The 15,089-nt window shown below is 38.1% G+C and overlaps 1 protein-coding gene across 18 annotated transcripts in view; it reads left to right on the top strand.

Annotated features, from left to right (window-relative positions):
• The window catches only part of LOC112587813 (potassium channel subfamily K member 16), a 377,120-nt gene that overhangs the window by 346,524 nt on the left and 15,507 nt on the right, over positions 1–15,089 (top strand). The window contains exons 1-2 of one of the 18 annotated variants that reach the window (XM_025295443.3): positions 3,005–3,626; positions 5,377–5,573. The exons of the other annotated variants lie outside the window; for them this stretch is intronic. Coding sequence (XP_025151228.3) covers positions 3,569–3,626; positions 5,377–5,573 — 255 coding nt within the window. The 5' untranslated portion in view covers positions 3,005–3,568. Of the gene's footprint in view, positions 1–3,004; positions 3,627–5,376; positions 5,574–15,089 lie in introns of those variants that run through there. 18 annotated transcript variants of the gene reach the window in all.

Below are 15,089 nucleotides of genomic sequence, written 5' to 3'. Positions count from 1 at the left end.
AAATGAGCACATGTATTCAATTATGTCCATAAGGTACATTTCATATTCCAGTGCTTTGAGTCCTAAATCTTAGACCTCTTTCTAAGTCAGTATGTAGATCTACTCTATAAGTATCTCTATATATCCTTATATAGATAGCCCAGTATTTAAAAGCAGCTCCCTATTGGTTGTTTAGGAACAGAAAAGCTATAAACATTCTTTTGCATGTATTAATACTTAAGCACATTTATAGAATATTAATTCATTTAATTAGATTTTAAAATTGAATAGCATGTTTGGTTTAAAAATAAGTAGAGAAGTGTATTAAATGAAAAGTATAAATTCTACCCTATCCTTTTTTCCTACCCCCAGTTCACTCTTTGGAGGTAAATAGCACACATTTGCTGTGCATTTATTTCTGTTATGAATTTCTTCTGCAGATCCTGTATGCTCCACATGATGTTTTTGATCCACAGTGTCCATGCTGTCTCTGCTATAGTGGGACCCTGATTTTTAGGCGTCTCACTCTTCCACCAGTAAAACTGCTCCAACTACTCTAACTCCCTTGTTCCTCACACAGGTTAAAGTGAATTAAAAGTATTCCAGCCACAGGGCCTTTGCATTTGACATTGCCTCTGCCTGGAAAACTTACCCCTGGATTCCCATAGCTCCCTCCCTTAATCCTTTATGTCTTGGCCCAACTTTTATCTTGTCAATGAGGTATTCCCTAATTGCTCCATTTAAAATTGCAGCCCCATCTCCCTTCTTGGTTCTACTCTCTTCCAGAGCATTCACCATCACCTAACATTCTTTATCTTATTCATTTGTTTATTATTTGAATTCCCCACTAGAAAGTAAGCTCTATAAGAGCAAGAATTTTTGTATATTTTGTCTGCTGTTATATTTACAGTGATATATCAGTTTTTAACATAGAATAAATAAGTGCCAAATTAATATTTTCTAAAAAATTAATGAATAGCAGGGAAAAGCATGAATAAGTTTGGGGCTAATTAGACACTGGTTTGAATCTCAATAAAGGTCACAATAGTTCTGTGATCTTGGACAATTTTTAAAATTTTTCTAGGCCTGCGTTCTTCATCTGCAGAAGAGTAGAATTTAAAATAATTGCTTTGTAGGATGAACTCAGAGTGGTTCTCTCATGATTAAGTGTTTAGGACAGTAGCTGGTACATAGGAGGCACCTAACAAAGCTTCCTTTTCGTCTCCCCTTCTTCCTCTTCTTGCTACTATTTTGGAGTAAAAAGCATAACCTTGTTATTTTCCTTTCCTAGTGTTCCAACTTGCTGCTTAGCATACAAAGCATCTGGGAGCCTCCATGTGCAACAAACTGACTCATCTTAGCTCAGGTAGCCTGGTACTGCAATGCAGGTTACACCCCAGCTCAACAAACACTGAATTGCTCTGCTCCACCAGGGTCGGGCATGTGGCACTAGGGCAGTTGTGTGAATATAGGGACACTGTGGCCTCCTTCTACAATGTGGGACAGCCCTACGGGTGGTCCAAGTATAGTCACTCACATTTACAAAAACTTGGGACAGCACCAATGTTTCCTTCACTTTTGGGGGGCCACATTCTTGGTTCATACACTCAAAACAGCTTTCTCATTCCTAGTTCATGGTGGCCAAGGAAGAATCCCATTTGGTTCCTTGGGATTGAGGAGAAGAGGAAATGACCCATTCATGCTTCTGACAGACTAATTCCCAGGAATTTGTTCTTGCCAAGTTTCCGTTTGTTCATTGCCACATTTTCCATTCATTCAACAAACATTTTTTTAAAAAGGAACACTAGAGAGAAATCACCATAAAATATGCCATGAAGATTCGTTCAGCCTAAATACAATGATTACAACTAGTTGTCAAAGTTATACTGTTTATTGAGAATTCATCTAGTGTCAGACAATCTACACAGGAATTCAAATCCAAAATGATAACAATGCAAGGAGATGATGAAATCTACATTACAAATAAGAAATAAGGTTAGCTATCCAAGGTCACATATTAGATAGTGTCTGATCCAGGACTCAAACCCAATGCCACAGAACTCTGAAACCTATGATTTTTGTAGGAGATTTTATCATCTCTGGACATTATAATCTGCTGCTACTGCTGCTGCTAAGTTGCTTCAGTCGTGTCCGACTCTGTGCAACCCCAGAGACGGCAGCCCACCAGGCTCCCCCATCCCTGGGATTCTCCAGGCAAGAACACTGGAGTGGGTTGCCATTTCTTTCTCCAACATTATAGTCTAGAGGGGAAAATATAGTTTGTCAACAATACAAGTTATGTGGAAATTATTCAGTTGCATCCAAGAAGCATTTATTGAGAAGGTAAAACCCTGTTAGGTGTTCAAAGGAGATATAACAACTCAAATAACATAGAATCTGTTTATATCTCCCTATTTTTGGGGGGCTCCAAAATCACTGCAGATGGTGATTGCAGCCATGACATTAAAAGACGCTTACTCCTTGGAAGGAAAGTTATAACCAACCTAGATAGCATATTAAAAAGCAGAGATATTACTTTGCCAACAAAGCTCCATCTAGTCAAGGCTATGGTTTTTCCAGTGGTCATGTATGGATGTGAGAGTTGGACTGTGAAGAAAGCTGAATGCCGAAGAATTGATGCTTTTGAACTGTGGTGTTGGAGAAGACTCTTGAGAGTCCCTTGGACTGCAAGGAGATCCAACCAGTCCATTCTAAAGGAGATCAGTCCTGGATGTTCTTTGGAAGGACTGATGCTGAAGCTGAAACTCCAATACTTTGGCCACCTCATGCGAAGAGTTGACTCATTGGAAAAGACTCTGATGCTGGGAGGGATTGAGGGCAGGAGGAGAAGGGGATGACAGAGGATGAGATGGCTGGATGGCATCACTGACTCTATGGACATGAGTTTGAGTGAACTCCAGGAGTTGGTGATAGACAGGGAGGCCTGTCGTGCTGTGATTCATGGGGTTGCAAAGAGTCAGACATGACTGAGAGAGTGAAATGAACTGAACTGAGGGGATTGTGCTTGAATATAGTACAAATAAATACTGTAACTGAATTAACAACAGAGATCTTCTATTTAAGATGTGGCTAGAAATGTTCTTTGATGTCGGTCATGTTTCTGATTAGAGAGAACCAGAGAGGGACTCACAGTTGATGTCAGGTATCAAGTCTGGATGGCAAAGGAGCATTTTGGCAAGTGGAGAAGTGTGGGATGAACATAGATAAGTCATAGAGGCCTCATGTAGTATTAAGCATGAGTCAGAAGGGACAAGAGCTGAAGCGGCAAGTAAACTGAAGGGGCAGATGAACTGAAACAGCAAACATAAAGAAGTCCACTGACCACAGGCTGGGAGTCACGTCATTGCCAGGAAAGGGATCAGCAGGAGACTGATAGAACAGGAAGGTGAAACTGAAGGATATCACAGCAGAAAGGTAGCAGGTTGGAGGGGTTTGGGTGCAGAATGACTGAGTCATACACACTGAGAGATGTGGTAATAATGTGGAGATAATTGGGTGTAGAACTAGCCACCCCCAAGGTTCCAGATGGAACTTGGGATGGTGATGAGATCATTTAGACAGGCTCAAAATGTCCCTTTCCAGGCAACTCTCCTGCAGTCTTGATTTCCAAAGCCTTTGTTTAAGAGGTAGGATTGCTTCAGAATGGCTTCCTTGAGTGGGGTCTGGTCTTTGGTGACAGCGATGGTGGAGAGCAGTCTTGGCTTGGTGGTATGACTGCAAAATGTACCCCCAAATGTTGGCGTGTTTGTGAGAAATTTAAAATCTTCCAAGTGTAAGGTCTTACCCCAACATATCAAAGAAGACCTTTTTGTAAAATGTGACCAGATCGGATGTATTTTAATGCACAACTAACAAATGGTTGCTGAAAGTATTTTTAATTAAGATATAATCGACATAGAACATTGTATTGTTTTTAGGCATACAATATAATGGTTTGATTGCTCCCTATTCAGTGTTTTATTGAAGCCAGGGAAACCTAAGAAAGACTCTATGGAGGTTTAGCTCAGATATGTTTTTTTTTTTTTAAGTTATGATATTTATTGCTAGTTTAAACATGGGAATCAGATCAGATCTAGAAGATAATAAAAGCATATTATTATCCTGCTACAAATTCAAAGTAAAATGGTTCCTTAGGTGGGACTGTTCTATTGTTATTCTGAATTATTTACATGTAGTATGATTAAATTTATAATTTAACACTGGAAATGTACATTATCAACTGTGACTATGACATATTGGATTGTATAGTATTTCATTAAGGTGGATTTTAGATACTTTAACCCTGTTGACTTCAAAATGTGCTTGTTCTTGTAACTGTTTCTTATAGTTCAGAATGTTACATACAAAACCTATAACCATGTGCTTTCATTTTTTTATTTCCCATTGGGAAAGTTCACCCAAGCGATGAGGGTCTGTGCTGCAGAGATTTGCCTTGTGCCCTTAAGTAGAAGAGGCTGTGAGAAGGCAGGTTCAAGTGCAGAGTGCTGCCGCCTTAGTTAGATGCCTTCTTCAAGCATTGTCCCAGAGTCCTGTGAAACACACAGGACTTCACCTTTCTTAGAATCTGACATCATCCGGCTAAGAGTCTCTCGCATCATGCCAGCTGCCGTGCTCTTTGTTTCTGCCCCATGCTTATTGGACAAAGGCAGAGAGGACCAGGGGGAGAGAAGAGCTGCTCATCCTCCGCTGTGTACTGCTGCTGTGATCACTGCTGCTGCTGCAAACTGACTGCTTCTTTGACTACTGGCTAGGATTTTGGGGCGTTTCCTGTTTGCTAGGCCTCATTCTAAGTATTTAAATATATAACTCATTTAATCTGTGTAACAACCTTATCAAGTAGCTCTTATTATCTTCCTTTTATAAAAGGTAGATGAAGAATCTGAAACACAGCTAGACACCTGACTGGCCTAAATTCATACCGCTAGTAACTGGAGGGTGTAAATGGCCTAATTAACTCGTTTTTATCAGCTTGTTAAAGTGTTAACATTGTACTCTTAAAAATATTCACTGAAGGTACTCCAAAGTGTAATTCAGCAATAAAATTTGTGCTAAGAAAATTGAGTGAATGACTAAATCGTTTGGCTAACTTTGCCCTTGCAACATTTCCCTATCTCCCCAAATAGCACATTTCTCTTTAAAAAATAATAGTAATAATAAGAAGCAAGTTTATAGTTAGGAGAGAAGTGGAATTATTTTTCTACTTCTCTGACTATTTAGGAAATTGTATAGTTTGTTCTTTAAAAGTGGGTTAAGAAAAAATAGTTCATATTCTGTATCTGGGAATTTGGGGTTGCTGTACTGTATTGGGTATTTTTGAAAGGACATTATAGTCTACATTACAGTCTTCTGATTTCTCTTTGGTTCCACTATATAAAGATGAGACAGGCACCAGAGTCCGGAAGGGCGTCATCCTGCTTGTCTATATATCATACATCATGTTTGGGGCATTCATGTTTGGAGCCTTGGAGAGAGACTTTGAGGTACAGCAGCGACATTTGGTGGTTAAGGCAAAAGCTGATTTTCTAAAAAATCGTTCCAATATGACTAAGGAAGATGTAAGAAGATTTGTGCAGGTAAGAAATAAAGAAGTGTGTATTTTCAGAAACATACTACTGCTACCTATGCAGAGAAGCCTTCAGTGTGAAAATTCTATGAAATACTTTGCTTCATTGGGACTAAATTCGTTTACCAAGCAGGATATTTCAGGTTAGCTATGGAACAGGCAGGAGGAACATAAGGAAGTCATGCAGACTTGGAAGAAAAAGGAAGGCAGCAGATGATAACGAGGTAGAAGGAGGTAAAAGTGACAGGAGGGACAAATTACAGCCCAACTGCTAGGTGAGGATAAAAGCTGAAACCGTTCTGATTGAAGTGATCTTTTTCATTATTCCATATGAAGTTCAGAAATATGTCCTGCAAAGGAGATAAGAATCTGGCAGGAAAATTGGCTTATTTCCCTTCCACTTTTCCCAAATATTGCCATGCTCTAAGCTCTGGACATATTGTCCTTAAATATTCCCCTGTAATATCTTTTGTAGTTGAGAAAAGTTAATTTTAATGTAGTCATTGTTATTATTCTTTTCCTTTAGGGTTTATACAACTTTTGCCAGTCATTCCCATCTTTGAGGTCATAGAGATATTTTCTTAAACTTACTTCTAGACATTTTTCAAATTTGCTTTTTTACCAAAAAATATCATTTCATCTTGGATTGTGTGTGTGTGTGTGTGTGTGCACACACGTGTGTCCCTGTGTGCAACTTATGTGTCCCTGTAAAGTAAATTCTAATTTTATATATTTTTTTCTATATAGACAGCCCATTGTTCCAGAACAATTTATTTATTGATTTTTGTTTTCCTATTAATTTTTAGTGTTATCTCTATCATATTGCAGGTTCTCTTATGTCCATAAATTTGTTTCTGGGTTTTTGATTCTGTTCCATTTTGTCTGAGTGACAATACCATTGCAATAAATCCTGAAATGAACTTTCCTATCCTTTTGTATGAATTTCAAGATCAGATTGTCATGTTTCATAATATACTCTGCTGAGGTTTTGATTGAATTTTCTTTGAATTTGGGGAGAATTATTATGCGATAATATTGAACATTATCAAACACAGAATCAGTTAGTATTTGGAATCATATAATATGTAGTCTTTTGTGAGTGGCATCTTCCACTTAGCATGATGTTTTTGACATGCAGTTCTGTTGTTTCATTTATCACTAGGTAAATTCTTTTCATTGCTGAATAGTATTCTATGGTATATCTATACCAAAATTGGCTTATCTATTCACATTGATGAGCTTTGAGTTGCTTTCAGGTTTAAATCTATCGTAAGTGAAATTGCTACAAATATGTGCTTTGTGGGGAAACATGTTTTTACTTTGTTTTGGTAAATGCCTAGAAGTGGAATTGCTATGAGAACTAGTAAATCTGTATAACTCTATAAGAAACTACCCAATAGAGTTCTCCAGAGTGGTTATATCATTTTACAAACCCATCAACTATGTTAGAGTTCTAGCTGCTATACATCCCTGCCGGAATTGGATGTTGTAAGGTGTTTTTATTTTAGCCAGTCTACTTGTGTTCTTCTGATGACTAATCATGTTGAGCATTTTTATGAGTTTATTGGATATCTTTGTATTATCTATTGTGAATTATCTGTTCAAATATTTGCATATTTTTTCATTTATCTACTTAATGTGGTTATAATTATTTTTCATGTATTCTGGAGAAAAGTACTTTGTCACTCATATGTGTTGCCAGTACTTTCTCCTTGATGGTGGATTGATTCTCATTTTATTCAGTTTCTCTTGAAGAGAATTTTGTTTCCTATAAATTCTAGTCTATAAATTTTTGGGGCTTTTACTTTTTGTGTCCTAAGACATCTTCTGCCAAACCAAAGTCGCAAAGATCTCTAGACATTTTCTAGTTTTGCTTTTATATTTATTTGATACATTTCAAGTAAATTTTGATGAAATAAGTAAGCATCAAGATTTGTTGTTATTTTTAATATAGATCTTCAGTTATTTCAGAATCATTTGTTGAAAAGAGCATCTTTTTTTTTTTCATGGAATTACCATGGCAACTTTGTCCAAAGCCAACTGACCAGATATGGGTAATGTGGGGTAAGCACACTCCATTTTTTCTCTCCCACTGAATGTAACTACAAAGCTGGAAAGAATATGTGGATCAGGTATTTGAGGAACCTGAAAAGTAAATATTGCAGCAATGTAAGGAAGAACTTCATGGTTTGAAGTACTGAACAGGTGGCCAGTTAAGCACTGTTATACTTTTCTGGTTGGAGAAGGAAATGGCAACCCAATCCAATACTCTTGCCTGGAGAATCCCTTAGACAGAGGAGCCTGGTGGGCTACAGTCCATGGAGTCTCAGAGTCGGACACAACTGAGTGACTCACTCACACACACACACACACACACACTTTTCTCTGGTATCCCCCAGCCTGGCCTTAATGTAGCTGGAAACTTAGGCATAACAGTTAGAAGACCCTGGGAGACATCCGCTAGTTCTGGCTCCAGAAGCAGGAAAGGGAACTCATCTTGCTCAGAGAGAGTGTGGAAACCCTCCCTTTTGTTCCTTTTCTTTGTCCTCTTTTACCCCAGTTCACCAGCAATCCTGTGGGGGTGGCAGCAGAGAAGACAGCAGCCGTGGAAGCATAGGAACCCACACAACTCTGAGGGAGGGGAAACTCAGCTCTGTTCCCTGAAGCTGTAGTTTCAAAGTTAGGGCCAAACCCTTTCATTTTTTCCCCATCTTTCTTCTCCTACCACTTGGCCCCAGATGCAGCACAATCAAGGAAGTAGTGGTTGTTTTCCCTCTAGAAGACTGAAAAGGGGAGCCCCCAAGAAAATGAGACCACAGACAGGGAGCAGTTTGGGGAAGTGACCCTATAAAATTGTTTACAATCTCCTGAGCTCACCCCTGACCTACTGATCCATGGATCTGATCCTAACTTTCATACCAAAGACTTGGAGAACTGAGCTAGTGGGTAGACCTGAATCTAAGTCCCAGACCGACTTCTGAGTGATGGACTGTGGGACAGGTCCCAAATGGTACTGCAGAGGCTAGGAGAGCTGAACAGACACTGGAACCACATTTCACAGAATGTGAGTTAGAATTTGCGGTCTGAATCTACACAGAGAAAGTGAAGGTGTAAGTCACTCAGTCATGTCTGACTCTGCAACCCCATGGGCTATAGCCTACCAGACTCTTCTGTCCATGGGATTTTCCAGGCAAGAATACTAGAGTGGGTTGCCATTTCCTTCTGCAGGGTATTTCCCAACCCTGGGATCGAACCTGTGTCTCCTGTGACTCCTGCATTGCAGGCAGATTCTTTACCTGCTGGGTGATCAAGGAAGCCTAAACAGAGAAATTGCCTCTAAACTGAAAATAAGTCTCTGTAGGATTTAAATAAGACTCAGAGTCTTGTAGATTAGTTAGTGTTCAAAATGCAGAGGATACAATCCAAAAGTGCTCAGCGTAGGAAGAACCACAAAAATCTAGTGATGAATCCTCTCAGATTGTGTCTGAAAAAATTTGTTTTTCCTTTTTCTCTCTCTCTCTTTTTTCTTCTTGTTTTGCCTTTCTAAAAGGACATTCTCATTGGATATATAGATCTAGTCTGGCACTTTAAAAATGTTGTTCCGTGGGCTCTGGTTTGCATTGCTTATGATGGGAACTGCTGTTATTCTTAGGTTTGTTGCTGTTTACATACTGTGTCTTTTTCTCCCCTCTGGTTACATTTTAGATCACTGGTTTCTAGTAATGTGATTATGATGCTTATGTTTCATGTGTATATGTGTTTATCCTGCTTATGGTTCATTGAGTTTCTTGTAACTCTGTGTGTCCCATTTTCATCCTTTGAAATTTTTCAGGCATTATTCTGCCCTTTCTCTGGCTCCTTTTTCCCAATACACACACTTGATATCTGATTTTTTTTTTCATTTTTTTCCCTCTATGTGGTTCAGTCTGGATATTATCTACTGCTGTATCATTAAGTTTGTTAATATTTTCTTCTGTTGATAATCTCATCTATTCCTTTTTGGATATTGTATTTTTCATTTCTAGCATTTCTACTTTCTTATGTCTTATACATTCCATTTCTCTCTTCATTATGTTAATGCTTCCTTACATCTTTGAACATATTTTTAATAGCCCTTTTAAGATCATATTCTGCTAACTTCATCCTTTTGATGGAATTGTTATTTATGAGTTTGTTTTTCTTGACTGATTTGTCTCCTGGTAATGGGTTACGTTTTCTTGATTCTTTATATGTCTGTTAATTTTTAAAAATTGAATAATGGATATTATGAATTATTTGATGGTGTTTTGTTTAATTGTGTTCCTTTAAATTCCTTCGATGTTCTCTGACAGGCAATTAAGTAAGTTACTTAAACATTACTTTAATCATCCTAAGATCCATTTTAAACTCCTTCCAGGCTTAAAGTAGCCCTTTTGCTAGAGCTGATTCTGCTGTGCTTCTCAGTTATGACCTTTCTGGGTTCTCCACTGGATGTCATGAACATATAATGGGGCCTCTGCTCTCTCAAATAGTTTCTAGCCTGGTGTGAGCTGCAGGAATTGTTCAGCTTACAGGCCACAGTTATTATTTTTCTCCCAATATATTAGTTAGTTGTTGCTCCATAACAGCATTCCACAAACGTAGTAGCTTAAAACATTTATTTTCTCAGTTTCTATAGGCTGGGAGTCTGAGCACAGCTTAGCTGGGTTCTTTACAAGATTGCAATCAAGGTGTCACAGGAGTCTGGTCTCATTTGAGGCTCAACTGAGGGAAAATTGGTTTGCAGACTCATTTGGCTTTCTAGCAGCATTCAGTTCCTTTGGGGTGTTAGACCAAGGACCTCAGTTTTACACTGGCTGTTGGCCAGAGACTACATTCATGTTTCTGGCACCTGGCCATTTTCATAGGATATAGCATGGCCACCTCCTTCTTCAGAGCCAGCAAGGGAGAAAGAGACTCTAGCAAGATCAGCACTGAGTCTTATATAACCTAATCACATACATTGGAGGCATGTACATCCTGTCACCTTTGATATACTATAGCCACCTATGTGGCTGGAGATAAGTCACAGGCCCCACCCACACTCAGAGAGGAGTCACACCAGTGCATGAACTCCAGACCATGGGGGCCACTTGGAGTGACTCTCTGCCACACTCAGGTAATTGTTTTTCACCAGCCTCATAAACTTTTACTCTTTCCATGTGCAGAATGTCATTAAGCCAAAGACTCAAAGATACCTCTATGCAGATTTCTATCATTCTTTCCCTGGGTAGCTTTGTCCTCTGTGGAACACTGCCCACAAATTGTAGCCACCTCAGCTTTATTGATTATTTTATTATAGCCACCAAAATCAGAGTGATTATATTCTTTGCAGCCAAAGATGGAGAGGCTCTATACAGTCAGCAAAAACAAGACTGAAGCTGACTATGGCTCAGATCATGAACTCCTTATTGCCAAATTCAGGCTAAAATTGAAGAAAGTGGAGAAAACCTCTAGACCATTCAGGTATAACCCCTGAATCAAATCCCTTATGATTATACAGTGGAAGTGAGAAATAGATTTAAGGGACTAGATCTGGTAGACAGAGTGCCTGATAAACTATGAGTGGAGGTTCATGACATTATACAGAAGACAGGGATCAAGACAATCCCCGAGAAAAAGAAATGCCAAAAAGCAAAATGGCTGTCTGAGGAGGCCTTACAAATAGCTGTGAAAAGAAGAGAAGTTAAAAGCAAAGGAGAAAAGGAAAGATATACCCATTTGAATGCAGAGTTCAAATGCAGAGTTCCAAAGAATAGCAAGGAGAGATAAGAAAGCCTTCCTTAGTGATCAGTACAAAGAAATAGAGGAAAATAATAGAATGGGAAAGACTAGAGATCTCTTCAAAATAATTAGAGATACCAAAGGAACATTTCATGAAAAGATGGGCACAATAAAGGACAGAAATGGTATGGACCTAATGGAAGCAGAAGATATTAAGAAGAGGTGGCAAGAATACACAGAAGAACTATACAAAAAAGATCACGACCCAGATAATCACGATGGTGTGATCACTCAACTAGAGCTAGACATCCTGGAATGTGAAGTCAAGTGGGCCTTAGAAAGCATCACTACGAACAAAGCTAGTGGAGGTGATGGAATTCCAGTTGAGCTATTTCAAATCCTAAAAGATAATGCTGTGAAAGTGTAGCACTCAATATGCCAGCAAATTTGGAAAACTCAGCAGTGGCCACAGGACTGGAACAGGTCGGTTTTCATTCCAATCCCAAAGAAAGGCAATGCCAAAGAATGCTCAAACTACCGCACAATTGCACTCATCTCACACGCTAGTGAAGTAACGCTCAAAATTCTCCAAACCAGGCTTCAGCAATACGTGAACTATGAACTTCCAGAAGTTCAAGCTGGATTTAGAAAAGGCAGAGGAACCAGAGATCAAATTGCCCACATCTGCTTGATCATCGAAAAAGCAAGAGAGTTCCAGAAGCACATCTATTTCTGCTTTATTGACTATGCCAAAGCCTTTGACTGTGTGGATCACAATAAACTGTGGGAAATTCTGAAAGAGATGGGAATACCAGACCACCTGACCTGCCTCTTGAGAAACCTGTATGCAGGTCAGGAAGCAACAGTTAGAACTGGACATGGAACAACAGACTGGTTCCAAATAGGAAAAGGAGTACGTCAAGGCTGTATATTGTCACCCTGCTTATTTAACTTCTATGCAGAGTACATCATGAGAAACTCTGGACTGGAAGAAACACAAGCTGGAATCAAGATTGCTGGGAGAAATATCAATAACCTCAGATATGCAGATGACACCACCCTTATGGCAGAAAATGAAGAAGAACTAAAGAGCCTCTTGATGAAAGTGAAAGAGTTGAGTGAAAAAGTTGACTTAAAGCTCAACATTCAGAAAACGAAGATCATGGCATCCGGTCCCATCACTTCATGGGAAATAGATGGGGAAACAGTGGAAACAGTGTCAGACTTTATTTTTCTGGGCTCCAAAATCACTGCAGATGGTGATTGCAGCCATGAAATTAAAAGACGCTTACTCCTTGGAAAGAAAGTTATGATCAACCTAGACAGCATATTCAAAAGCAGAGACATTACTTTGTCAACAAAGGTCCATCTAGTCGAGGCTATGGTTTTTCCTGTGGTCATGTATGGATGTGAGAGTTGGACTGTGAAGAAGGCTGAGCGCCAAAGAATTGATGCTTTTGAACTGTGGTGTTGGAGAAGACTCTTGAGAGTCCCTTGGACTGCAAGGAGATCCAAGCAGTCCATCCTAAAGGAGATCAGTCCTGGGTGTTCATTGGAAGGACTGATGTTGATGCTGAAACTCCAATACTTTGGCCACCTGATGGGAAGAACTGACTCATTAGAAAAGAACCTGATGCTGGGAGAGATTGAAGGCAGGGGGAGAAGGGGACAACAGAGGATGAGATGTTTAGATGGCATCACCAACTCAATGGACATGGATTTGGGTAAACTCCGGAAGTTGGCAATGGACAGGGAGTCCCGGCATACTGCAATGCATGTGGTCGCAAAGAGTCGGACACGACTGAATGACTGAACTGAACTGAACAGCTTTATTGACTTCCAATCTCTGTTTCCTCAGCTCCGCAAAATCCCTGTGCTCTCTTTGGGGGTCCTTCGTCCTATACAGCAGTCTAGAAACTCCCAGAAATTGCCAGTCTGGGCAATGACAGTACTCACCTCATTTGTTTTCCTTCTCTCAGTAATTACAGTTCTGCACTTTCTCTTATCCAATGTCTAGAAACAGTTTTTTTTTTTTTTTTTTTCCATATTTTTTTCCAGTTTTATAGTTGTTTACTGTGAGAGGATAGTTTTGGACTGTGTTACTCCACCATGATGGAAGCAGCAATCTGTGTCTTGAAGTATTTTACCTTTAATTACACCACCTTGTCCTCATTTAACATGTCATCCAAGAGTGTTTCTATTCAATCTCATTTTTAAAACTCCTCTATATAGTATTATATTATTGTGTGTTTAGCCTTTGTTTTTATTTGCCCACATTTTATTTATTTCTTTATTCTTTCTTTGTGTCATTTCAAATTATCTCTTGGAGATAATTTTCTTTCTTGCAAAATATATCTGCGATAAATTTATCTCATGACTGTCTGCTTCTGAAAACACTCTTCTTTTTTTGCTTGGCTTTAGAACATATTCCAAAAATATGTTCCTCTTCTTTCTTGAAAGATATGGTATTCACTATTGGACTGACAATTATTTTCTTTTAGAATATGGAAAAAAAATAATAAAAAATTATTCCACTATATTGTGGCTTCCTTCTACTACCTCTAAGAAGTCTTCTATCAGTCTAATTGCCTCCCTTTGTACATAATTTACCTTTTCTCTCTGGTATCCAAGGCCTTCTGTGATTTTATTATCTTCTCTTCATCTCATTTATTTTACTCTTTTAATTCAGCAGTCTAGATATGACTCTTTTTTCATTTATTTTTTAATTGAAGGATAATTGCTTCACAGAAGTTGTTGTTTTCTGTCTAACCTCAACATGAATCAGCCATAGGCAGATGTGACTTTTTATTTTCCTCGGGGTTTGCTTTCTGAATCTTTGTATTTATTTCTCATATCAATTCTAGGAAATACTGGGCTATTAATTCCTTTAAAATGAGAAATATGGTTGATCTTTTATTATTTATATCTTCTGTATCTCTTAACCATTCCTTTTGCTCTTCTCCACTATGTTAACCTTTTTGGTGTATTTTGATTAATTCATTAAGATATATCTTTCATTTACTTATTTTCTCTTTGACTCCACTTTACCTGACTTTTAAATTTTAATGGTTTTATTTTTTGTTTCTAGACGTTTTCTTTATCCTTTTAAATTGTATATGGTTTATGAACATTTTAAACAAATTTTATATTATGTATCCAGTGACTCAATATTTGAAGTCTTTAGGATTTTCATTCTGTTGCAAGATTTTTCTGTGACTATTGTAGTATTCCTATCTTGCTTTTGACTTTAATTAGAATCCCTCAGCTGTTTCACTATTAAACTTGAAGCTTCTGGTGTTTATTATGGTTTTTCTATATAAAATTAAAATATTTTGTTCCTATTTATAACTTATAAAATATTTCCCTAAAATTATTTCATTTTATCTGTTTTCATATTTATTGAAGTGATCAATATATGAATTTACATCTTTATTATTTTTGTTATATTTCCTACAAACATTGTATTACTTTAGTCATAATATTTTATAACTCTGCTGAATTTGATAAATGTTTTATTTAGAATTGGGGATTCTACATTTTATAGGAACTCTATATAGTAGTTTCCTCCCTTCCTTCCCCTTCCTTTCTTATCCCTGTGCTTTCATGTATGGTTTTGATGTATTTGTGTCAGATTAATTCCAGAATTCTGTAAAGAATCAAGAAACATAGAAGAATATCTTTTAATTTATTCTGCCCATTATACCACTTTCCATTCCCATATTCTTTTCCTCCTGACTCTGTATTTGAAGTTTCTTGGGGCAAGGTGGGGGGGGATGTTCAGGGA

The sequence above is a fragment of the Bubalus bubalis genome, chromosome 11 (assembly GCF_019923935.1).
Source record: "Bubalus bubalis isolate 160015118507 breed Murrah chromosome 11, NDDB_SH_1, whole genome shotgun sequence".
Classification (NCBI taxonomy): domain Eukaryota; kingdom Metazoa; phylum Chordata; class Mammalia; order Artiodactyla; family Bovidae; genus Bubalus; species Bubalus bubalis.
The sequence above is the reverse complement of the archived record's forward strand: the minus strand, read 5'-3'. Positions and strand labels throughout refer to the sequence as shown.